The sequence below is a fragment of the Orbicella franksi genome, chromosome 11 (genome assembly GCF_964199315.1).
Source record: "Orbicella franksi chromosome 11, jaOrbFran1.1, whole genome shotgun sequence".
NCBI classification, from domain to species: Eukaryota; Metazoa; Cnidaria; class Anthozoa; order Scleractinia; family Merulinidae; genus Orbicella; species Orbicella franksi.
This window is the reverse complement of record NC_138155.1, coordinates 25,894,465-25,905,843: the sequence shown is the minus strand read 5'-3', so window position 1 is coordinate 25,905,843 and position 11,379 is coordinate 25,894,465. Positions and strand designations below refer to the sequence as shown.

At 38.7% G+C, this 11,379-nt stretch overlaps 1 protein-coding gene across 3 annotated transcripts; it reads right to left on the bottom strand.

Annotated features, from left to right (window-relative positions):
- Positions 1-17: 17 nt before the first annotated feature.
- LOC145502639 (gamma-aminobutyric acid receptor subunit alpha-2-like) lies at positions 18-10,194 on the bottom strand. Of its 3 annotated transcripts, none has more exons than XM_081481981.1 (9): positions 8,564-10,194; positions 6,633-7,782; positions 5,672-5,742; positions 5,451-5,524; positions 4,446-4,666; positions 3,835-3,917; positions 3,252-3,386; positions 2,440-2,789; positions 18-1,559 (listed from the first exon to the last, which is right to left on the bottom strand). In XM_081481981.1, exons 2-9 carry the CDS (start codon positions 6,707-6,709, stop codon positions 1,248-1,250), a joined length of 1,323 nt encoding a protein of 440 aa, XP_081338107.1. In that variant the 5' UTR covers positions 6,710-7,782; positions 8,564-10,194; the 3' UTR covers positions 18-1,247. The 3 variants fall into 3 exon arrangements, with proteins under 3 accessions (XP_081338107.1, XP_081338104.1, XP_081338106.1); XM_081481978.1 differs by having other exon boundaries at positions 6,633-6,714; XM_081481980.1 differs by having other exon boundaries at positions 5,451-5,518; positions 6,633-6,714.
- Positions 10,195-11,379: the final 1,185 nt, after the last annotated feature.

The following is an 11,379-nucleotide window of genomic DNA, read 5'->3' as shown; positions in this document are numbered from 1 at the left end:
AAGTATATTTTCTTATTTTCAAGATGTGTTTGTATATCGAGAAGCAATATACATATGTTATTATCAAGACAATGGTAATCAGACATCGGTTTTGAGTGAAATTCAATATTAATTTACACGAATGATTTCTTCAGGTACTGAAATCGTTGTACGTTCTCGCCGGCAGGGCTGTCAATCGTCGAACAATTGTTCAATTCTGTCAAAAAAAGTGAATGATAACAAAATTATCTGAAGGCCAAACAATAATCTTTATAATATCCGACGAAGTCGTTTCTCGGATGTAGGACTCACTATGGAACTGAATGCACCATGCATGTTTTGTGAGAATTGAAATTATGCGCAATTGATGAAAATTAAACATATAAGTTAGCTCATTGATCAGTTGCTTGGCATGTTTTTCTATCACTTTCTGTTGTAAGTTATTACAAAGAACTACAACAAACTCAAAGATGAAAATAAACAGTCCGGTCACACTTATTTTGCTAACTACTAAACGTGGTACAGTAAGAAGAAATATAGGCGAACACTTGTTTCGTGCACAACGGAACTCCCTGACTCTGTCAAGTATACACATATTAGAATTAACACTTTTAAAAACTTCGCTACATACGATCAAATTTTATTTTTCCCAGCGCACTTTGTTTTACACAGCTAACTAACTTTTATTTTAGAGCTTGTTTGCAAAGGGTCTTGATAGTTGCAGACAAGGATGACAGAAGTTTCTGTCGAAACATATTTGATAAACTCAAACGTTTTGTAGTTTTCGTGAAGAACTTGTTTACAATTAAGCGAAAATATTTTATATAAAAGGATTACAGGATTATATCTAAAAAAGTTCCTGCAGCCTCTGCAGCCATAGGCAAGTTTTTACGAGCCTAGTGACCTAAAGCTTCGGACGCTTACTTAAGTCTGTGGTAGTAGTATAATGGGCACGACAAGGGCCCGGTTTTGCGAGGTGTATGTAAAAACTATTACCCTTGTGTGCCTTCGTGTAGGCAGAGATATTTCAACAAAAGAAAAAAAAAAAATTAAAAAAAGATTGAAGCAAGCCAACTCCGATTATATGACAAAAGGACTACTCTGCAATATCCCTTTTTAGATTTTCTTGAGCGGACAACATCTAGCTTGGAAACATTATTATTTTTTGAAAAAGTTCCATCTCATTAGTTTCGCCGCTTCCGTTGCAAGCGAGGCCCTGCTCAACCCACCAGGGTACGAACCTGGCCAAACCCATTCCGCAACTCCCGTTAGTAGTAAGTCCAATAGAAAATATTATAGCACAGGAAGACCAGAGGAAACAACACACGTGACGCCTGGTCAATTACGTCAGCTATCTTTGACATCTTTTTGTTTCCATTGTTGTCATCCGGTGGCCCGTCATCCACCACGGCCTTGTTTGCCTTGGTAGCTCTGTAAACCATTTCAAGGTCATCTTCAGATCCCATATTTGGAACTCCATGAACCTCGCCATTGGCAGAGGGAGAGCTGACGTCATTCTTTGAGCCAATTACTGATTTAAACGATGCGGTGACTCTTTCCGAAAGAGGAATTTTGTCTTTCTACAACAAAAATGCGCAACTAGAATTACATTTCGTAAAGGTTAATTACAACCTACAAGAACACTTTTAATAATGAAAGCTCATTTCATATTTCAACTGATGAATGTTGAAACTGACAATGAAACACAACACTGCTTTGAAAAATCAAGTATTTTCATGCTTCAAATATTTGTAATCAAGACATTTTTTTGAAGTTCTTCAGCTTTGTTGGGGTATAAAAATGATTAGCAAGCGAAATTAAGAAAGCTTGATATCATTTCTAATAGACGGGGCTTGGCAAAGGTTAAAACAGTGGCATATACGTACGTTCTCGTAAAATTATTTCACTGAGGTCTACAGCAAAGTTATTTCATTTTCACTCCTTTCCATTTTCTTGCTTTCATTTTGCGGGCCCAAAAATTGGAATTGAATTGAGTGAACAAACAATTTAAGTGATTTCCTATGGATCGTACCTGCGTACGGCTGCTTTCATAATCGTTGCACTCGATTATACTTTAGCCATTGTAAGATTTTTGGACCCCTAAATCTCGTTTACCCGAAATTTGTCAGTTCTGTTGGACTTTCGTGAGGCTTTTAATATTTTTTTGTCCCAGTCTCCTCCAGTCCTAGCCATCCATGTTCTTTTTTTGGTTTTCCCGGATGGGATGCTAGTCCATCGTAGGATAACCCCCAGCATTAAATTGGCCGGTACCCACTTACACACCTGGGCGGAGAGAGGCACTGTGAGAGTAGAGTGTCTTGCCCAAGAGCACAATGCAATGTCCCGGCCAGGGATCGAACTCAGACCGCTCGATCCGGAGGAGAGCGAACTAACCATGAGGCCATCGATAGATTTTAATTCAACGACTACAATCGATAGATTTTAACTTACAGAGTTTACCTTCAATTTAATTTGCTCCTTGTCTTGTTTGGCGCTCACTGTAAATACATACACGATCATGCATTCAATCAAGGACAGAAACACAAAGCAGAATGACACCAGTAGATACCAGTCCAGCGCTTTCGGATAACTGACTTTCGGCAAGTTGCCATTGAGAGATCCAAGGAGAAACATAATGGTTAAGATGGTGGTGATTCCAAGAGCCATTCTGTTTCCAATATCATCTCTTTCCATCCAGAAAACAATCCAGCTTAGCATCACAACGAAAATGTTTGGGAAGTAGACTTGAATAAGAAAGTAGCCAATGCGCCGCTGGAATGAAAACGTAGCTGTTATTGTGGAGAAATTCCCTGTGCGAGGTAAAGAACAACACGCAGTGTTCAAACAAAGATCAAGTCTAATGTAATTACTCGGTTTAAAGCTCAGACTCACACTTTACCATTTATGTAAAAATCATGGACAAGAGTTTCATGCAGCCGACCAGGCCAAGGGATGCAAAACTGTGTGCAGGATTCACGATTACTTCTTAGGCCATATTTGAAATAATAGTGTTATCAAATAGCCTTAAAAACGACTGAAAACTGCAGATTGACACTAGGATAGCTCAACAAAAAACAAATTGCCATCTTTGGTTAAAAGCTGAAAAGCCATAAGACAAGAAATTAAATGGCCTGTAGCCGCTTTTGCACCAAACAGGAGGAGCCAGGAGGAGTTGACACAGTCAGGAGGAGGCGCACAGAGCAATTCAAAACTTTAATAACAATTGAAATAAATAACAGTTTATATGCAACACATCTAATCTGATTACTTACCCACACTAAAGACCTCCAATTCTTTTGACAACTTGGAGCCTTTGTATTCAAATTGAGCCATTTCTGTGTTTCCAACAACAACTTCAGTTGCTTCAGGGACCCACTCATATATAATGTCTCTAGTGGAATATGCATCTGTGGAATTTAAAATAAAGAATAGCTGTCAAGAGAACCATCTTTAACTGCAACTTTAAGAATTTTCTTTGTAATCAAATTGGTAAAAATGACCTGAAACGTCCTCATGTAAAGCTAATAAGATGAAAATTCTGAAGGGTGTTTGACGGAATGAATTTTAGTATCTTATGATGTATTTTAGTATTTAATGAATTTTAGTATTTTATCATCCATTGTAATTTAATATATTTTCTTTATATTGGTTTCGTTATCATTTTTCTCATTTTTATTCTGTAAGAGCATTGGGATTTTTTAATGTAATGCGCTAGAAATTATTATTATTATTATTATTATTATTATTATTATCTTACTTGTAAGCCAAAAGCTACCACACATTTATTCATTGTATTGCCAGTTACACAAATGTTCTCCTCCTATTTGTTCAACACTTCTTTGCAACGACACTTACAACTTCCAAACTTCAGTGAGCACTCTTGAGAATCCAATGGAAAATGCCTCAGATCCATAACACAAGAAGCCACCAGAGTTACACTGTGAAAAACATGACTTAAAAGTGAGCGTTGTAAACAAGGATATCGTCGTATCATCGTATAAGTGGATTTCAACATACATGAGCAGAGTAATACAGTAGCCTCTATCGAGATTCCACAATTTGCTAGCAGCCATGAATAATCTTAGGCGGAGAGAGGCATGGCTGTTAAAGCAAAGTAGTTTGCTCGGAACGTAAGACCACGAAGTATAAAGTAGCAATGGCATTTGTTCCTCGTTTTTTTTTTTTTTTTTGTTAATCAGTAATTATGACCGAGGGTCTATTTGTTTCTTGTTATAAAAAAATATCGACTTATTGGAAACATTTCACCATAACATTCTGTTATCGATTCAACAATTTTGGTCCAAATATAGTAGAGCTTGCATGTTAAGCCATTGTCTTTGTGGAGTTGCATGAACGCAAATCCACTTCTTCGGCGACGCTCAATGGACACGGGATGACGATGGCTTAGATATCCTCAACTCTTAACGTTCTTAGGCCAAGATTAACCACTTCACTTTTCAACTCACCCTTTGCTGTATATGATATCTCCACTTGGTTGAATGTGCACGAAGTTATGGGTTTCTTCGTTTGGCATGACCATGTTGGTTTCACGTGCGTTGTAACAGAAAGGATCAGGGACCCAAATGTTGTCGATCTCACCTCCTTTTATGGTAAATGTACTGTTGAGCTTCCCTGCCAGGCGTGAATCTTTCCACATTTGTCGAAAATAACTGTACACTTTAAATTCCTAATGATCGACCAGACATAAAGATCAGTAATGTTACTATCACTGGAAATGACGTCGAATGCTATACATGCTCTCTGATGTTGCAGACTCTGGTATTGTTTTAAGTGAGTGACAGAAAAAAGAAAGAAACGTGTGAATAGTAGAAGGACAGCTCTAAATCCCGGGCCCTGAATGTAAGGCAGGTACATGCACTACGGCAGAAGGCTTGAACTACCAGGCTACCAGCTTTGCATTCAGTTTTGATTTTACCCTTCTAGTGACAGCTGGTACGAGCAACCTACAGAAAGAAATCTTGCAACTTAACAAGTTCTTTCTCACCTTGCATCATTTGTAACGTACCTCTGCATCAAAAATATCTTAATCTTTAAAAAAATTTCCCTATGTATCAAACCAATCAGCTCATGCACTCCAATGATGTCGACGAAGTCGATGACCATTTTAACTGCAGCCTCAAGGCAGCCCAAATCCCCCCCCCCCCCCCAAACCCCCAACCATTCCTAGAAGAAACAGATAATGACGAAGACTAAATGGAACTTTCTAGTTTCTGTTACTGTGTCACTAAATCCTTTTCCCAAGTTTGAGACACCGTTTGATTATCAAAGGGCGCCCTTGATGTGGGTTGGCTAACATGACAGAACTAGCAACCCTTTTCAATAGGGTGGAAACGTTTCTCCAGTATCTTCTCTTAAGTGTGTTCGAATTTGTCAGGTTCATATTGATTCGTTCGTGAAAAGAAGGAGTGTTCCCATACGCATACGTCGGGAGATGAAATCATTATTCATACCATATTGGCTTCTTCTATGTTTCCAAACGATTCCACATAGATACTTGTAAAAATGGTTGTGGGATTACCTTTTACTAGAAAATGAGAAAAAATGAAAGAAAATCATTTTGCTTCAGACACGATTTGACATAAAAAAAATTAGTTAAATTACTTTTCTGTATAAGCAGCAAGGCGTTACTCAAATCCGACTGACTTCTATGTCATGACCTTTCCATACTTACCAAAGTCTGGTCTGGTGACTTTGTCGTAGCCGGAGAAAAGTGTTGAAATCACTCCGTTATCACCAGCTGTACTGTTGGAAGTAATTAATGGAAATTATACTCAAAATTACATTTAATCTGTGGCACAATGAGCACACACTTGTATCAGACTAGCTCATAAATACTATATATTTAAAGAACTACATCAGGTAGTTTTGTAAAGAAAGAACAGCGAAGACTAACAAACAAACTAACTAACAAAAGGCAAGAGTTAAATGAATATTTTTACAGCAAGGATCCCTACTAGAACTTTACTTTTTTAAATTTTTTTAAAATAGTTTTGGTGACTATAACTAAATAAAGGCACTTCATGAAACAATGTACAAGAATAGCGTTTTTAGCTTGTAAAAAGTGCTAAATAGGGATACTTCTGTTAATAAGATGTACCCTCATTTAACATGCAGTCACAAAACTCTGTACAAACAATGTCAAGAGTTCAATGCTCGAGTGATTTCACTGCACCTGGAAGTGAATTCAGCAACAAATCATTCCTGCCGTCTGCTTTTAGTTACTAACCCTATCAGCTGTTTTTATGGTGTTATGCCTTCAATCTGAGTCAGATAATTATCAACTATATATATTTAGGTCCTAGATTTTGGATTGGTATAATTAGAGCAAGTTCTCTATAGTTTAAGACCAAAACGGGTTGACTTTGAATATCGTCCAAATAATCAAGAAAATACTGATACTTTAGTCTGTCCAGACGTTTACCTTTTTTGCTGCGAGTTATTTTCCTTCGAGCGCACGAGGGATGCTTCTCATAAGAAGTCCACAGACCCTCTATTTTTGTCGTTCCCCAGCCCACCCCCTTGCGTTTTGGCTCGTTAATGTCCCACTCGCAGGGTTAATAGCTGGCTACGCTTGCGATATCGATGAACTCAGGACAAAACAGAAAGTCTGTAGACAGACTACTGATACTTACATTCTAGGAAGTACTAGCAGATAGATTATTAAAACGTATGTCTGGAATAAAAGCCTCTGTGTGGGATGAAGTTTCATATTTGCTAAAAAAATAAGTGAAAAACAATAGTTAGGGTCTAAACTTTCTACGAACTAAATATGAAGTTAACGACTACCAGAATTGCAATTGCGGGGTAACAATCGAATACGGGTGATAATTATTGTAGCTGTGTAGCGAGGAGAGATTGCTTCGGGGCTGGTATGGTAGCCATGCATGAATATCGATCGACCTGAAAACGTCATTTATACGTAAAGCCAAGGTTAATATGCTCAATTTGTATCAGACAACGAGGGCAACATTCTGTAAAATCGGTTTTCTCTTATGTTCACGGGTAACCGGGTGGTCTGACACAGGAACCGAGAATAGTGGAATGCAGAGTGATGAAAGGTTCAGACTGCTACTGTGAACTTTGGATTTTCATTTTCCGGGATAAGCAAAGAAAATGATCGATCATAACTAAGCCCTGAGATCTGAGCATAGATATTAGAATGTTTGCGGTTTAACAGTGTATAACTCCCATTAGGAGCAATATTGAAAGTTAACAAATAAATTTAAGCGTTTAGAGTCAATATGGCTGACTCTAGAGGTAAGCAAAACACTTTAAGCAAACAAAACACGGACTCGATTAAGGAAAAGCAAGTGGCACTTCAAATAATCCAATTGTCGAAGCACTGTTTACGCATGACAAAATCAGTGGAAGGAATATCTTATTGTTTAAACATGACTAACGGTAGAAACATTCGTAATATTACCCTTTGTGAATTTTCCATTGTTCGCTAGCCGTATAAACCAAATGCAAGTATTTGGTACAGATGTTTAATTCAATTAATGTCAAGAACAGTTGTCATTTCTTATATACTGATAATTCCCTTTGTAACTTTCAGAACCAGGCCTCGAGTAAACATTATCGATTGGAAATTCAGACTCTTGTCTGCCGATGGCATCCTACTGTCCCAAATATATTCAATCGTAAAACGCCGACAAATGCCTGTAAATATTAACTTAAGTGTGACGCTGTTGCTGTTTAAATTCTAGGATTATTTAAGTAATTTTGAGGGTGCTCTTGTGTCCTGAATGAGAGTGAAGGTGTTCACTGCTTGCCACCCACTACCTGAAACCAAAGTGGCAACGTTTAACGGAAAGGATAATTATTTTCGTATTTGAATTCCTTACAACTTGAGCTTCGGGGTGTTTTAGCTAACTTGCTGAGCGTTTGACATGCAAACGGATCGAAGATGGAAAGACTAATAAGTCCAAGCAACTTGGTGGAATACTCTTGCTTGCTCTTTTACTTGTACTTTTCGCAAGTGCAGTACCCCTCTATTACGGGTGTATTTGTGTCCTTTTATCAAAACTTAGCTCAAAGTTTAACTATGCAATATAGTTTGAAAAACAAGTCCTTGGTCACATCATATCAATAATTATTCGAGGATTACGTTTTTCACATATGGCTGATTGACATACTTCTAAAGAATTTTGTCATCTTATCTTGTTAAACGACCCTGAGCCGCAGCATTTGTGATTCCGGTGTCTATGGCAAAGCTGGCTCGTGATAATTTAAAAGAAGGTCAGTAGAGGGTGACGGCTAATCAGAAACAGCTTTCATGTGAAAAACGCATCTGATTCCATAATTTGAAGCAGCAACATCACTAAACAAGCTTTATTAACTAAGGGAGGGACTTTTGGTATGAGGGCAGAAGAGGGAATGGAACTCAAGCGACTGTTAAAGCGGTGTTGACATCTGCGTCAATCACGAAACATTGCATGCAATTACTGAAACGCTTTCGTTTCTGTGGTCACGCTGACGTTTAGAAAAAGTTATGTCGACTAGATAAGTAGAGTACAAGACTGTACTAGAGGATAAGGCATAAATTAGATAATGCCAAACTCACCAGAATACGTGGAGATGTACATATGACAGCTTGTCTGGACACGTCGCGAAAATGGATTTTTTAATTAAAATTATTTTGTGCTTCATTGATTTGCTAAAGAGCCTCATGGGCACTTATTTGCATTTTCTGAAATACTCATTTGTGGACCCTCGTATTCATTCATGACGGGTAGCTGTCAGTTTGCCAGGAAAATAAAAACTAATATATAAACGGACCAATGAAAACAAGATTATTATTTTTTTAACTTTTAAGTTAAAAACACATTTTAATATAATAATCATGTTTTGAAAAAGAATTGAAGTGGCTTACCAACCGAACTAATTTTAACCACAGAAACGATTGTACAGAATCAAATTAGCTGATCCACGGCGCTAGATTACGGCTTCGAACAAGCCAGCGTTTAATTTAAAAGTTATAACACAACACGTCTTTACCGTTGTGTCGTTCTTTCTAAATGCACCTAGGGGTCCTGACTAGTCAGGTGATTGTCTTTAGCTATATCTTTCTATAAGTCTGTCTGTCTGTCTATTTGTCTCTCAGTCTGCCTGTCTGCCTGTCTGTCTTTCTGTTCGTCTACAGTGAAACCTTTAAGCGGACACCCTCTTTCAAGTGAACACCAGCTTGACTCCCAAAATTTTCTTCCCACATTTACTGTAAAATAAACCTGCATTCAGCGGACACCTCTGTTAAGCGGACACGGACACCAATATTAAGCCATTTTGTTGCCCAAAAACTCAATAAGAGGACACTTCAAAGGCTTTTTACCTCTAAAAGCTCAACTCAAGACTCCTTTAACATTGCTCAGCGATGTCGTTTTAAAGCCAAGAAGATCATTCCAGATTGATGCATTGACTGACAGGACATTGTGCTATGAGTAGTCATTGATCTTACACTTTGTTACACTGTATTACAAAAAGGTTAATAATTAACTATCATTACACATTGTATTAGAACCTGCTTATAGCATACACCCTGTAAGCGGACAATAGTGAGTGTCCCAAGGGTGTCCGCTTAATACAGGTTTCACTGCGTATCTGTCTGTCTGTCTGTCTGTATGTATGTCTGTCTGTCTGTCGGTCGGTGGATCGGTGGGTCGGTGGGTCGGTCTCTCAGTCAGCCAGTCAGTCAAGTAATGATCGAACAAAGTTGTTAGTTCCCGAAGAAGCTCGTGCTATTGCAATTTGTTTGCAAGTGAAACACTCAGCTTTTCACGAAACTGAACTTTTTAACACTGCATTAACCAACATAGCGAGTTTGTGAAGCTGAAATTTCGAGCATTTCGAGGCATACACCTCAACTTGGAGATTGAGGAACAGTTATCCTCCAGATAATCCTGTTAAAACACATGTTTGCACATGACATGATCAGCGGCACGAACGAGTAATCCCCTAAATATGACCAACGCTGCGCTGCAAATCCATCTTGCTTGGACGGTTTTTGAAATACAGCATTCCGTAAATCCAGAGATATAAAAGTGCTTCTACTCGTTTATAATTCACATTCCAGATGAATACGTTCAGTTACAGTTAGAAATCTTGAGATCTCTGAGAGCGCAATGACGTCATAAATTACCATAAAGTAAACATGGCGACGCCCAGGGATTTTAGCTGAAAACCAAACACTTCGTATTCGAACCACTTACAGAGATATCAGCTTAAGGCCGCAGGATCATTTAAATAGAGCCATTAAGTTTACTTTGGAACTTGAACTGCTTTTCAGCCAGTGAATCGGTGCTGCCAGCTACAAGCCCAGCGAGGCCGGGTAAAGTATTTCTTCGATCGACGATTCTGATCTGTTCCTTATCGCTTTAAGATGTTTTTAACCCTCTTTGCCTTTATTTTCAATCAAATTTTACTTGACAGTCAAACACTAACATACCATATCGCTGATATTGCTAACTGAAGAATACTTTAAGCCCCATTTTGACACAATCGTGTCAAAATGGGCAACCGAGTCAGTTCGTACAGGTTTGTGAACCGAGGCTGTCCCCAGGGCTCTGCCCTGGGGCCGTTACTATGGAACATTTTTCAGAACGACCTCCCCTTGTGCATAGCAACCAGACCATCTATGTACGCTGACGATCACCAAATCTACCACAGTGGTCATGATCTAGTGGAGGTTACATCCACGCTTAGGGAAAGTGTGGATCAGGCAACAAAGTGGTACGAGTCCAACTTGCTGGCCGGAAACCTAAAGGAATATCAGACGCTGAACATCGGCTGCAGCAAGACAACTGACTCAGGCACTAGTGCAGTGAGCTATACTAACAATCAGAAAATTCAGACCGCAGATACTCTTAAACTTTTAGGGGTAACTATTGACTCCAAACTGAATTTTTCGGAACAAGTTAGCTCAGCCTGCATAAAGGCAAGTCAGAGAATCGGCGTACTAATGCGACTAAGGAATTTAATCCCCACTAAGGCCAAACTTCAGTTATACAAGTCAGCTGTACTACCTTACCTTACTTATTGTCACCTAGTGTGGCACTTCTGCAGAGCTAGCGATGCACGTAAACTTGAACGACTACAGGAAAGGGGCTTGAGGGTCGTTTACAAGGACAAGCATGCTAGCTATACTCAGCTACTGGAGAGAGCCAAGTTTCCAACTCTAGCGAACAGGCGTTTACGAGACATCTGTATTCTCATGTATAAAGTTAAACATAGACTATGTCCTAATAGCATCTGCAACATTTTTAACGAGCATATTTCTGCATACAACCTGAGACAATCAGATTTTTCTACTCCTAGATACAACACTGTCACTTATGGGAAGCACTCTTTGCGTTATGTAGCACCCAAATTATGGAGCAAACTGTC

What these genes read in the sequence shown, in the direction of transcription:
- LOC145502639 (XM_081481978.1), bottom strand. Translation starts at nt 8,585, where the DNA reads ATGTACATCTCCACGTATTCTG. An exon ending in GTACATCTCCACGTATTCTG is followed by an intron (nt 6,715 to 8,563) that starts GTGAGTTTGGCA and finishes TTATTTTTTTAG; the next exon opens with CAAATATGAAACTTCATCCC. An exon ending in ACATAGAAGAAGCCAATATG is followed by an intron (nt 4,667 to 5,450) that starts GTATGAATAATG and finishes GTCGATCATTAG; the next exon opens with GAATTTAAAGTGTACAGTTA.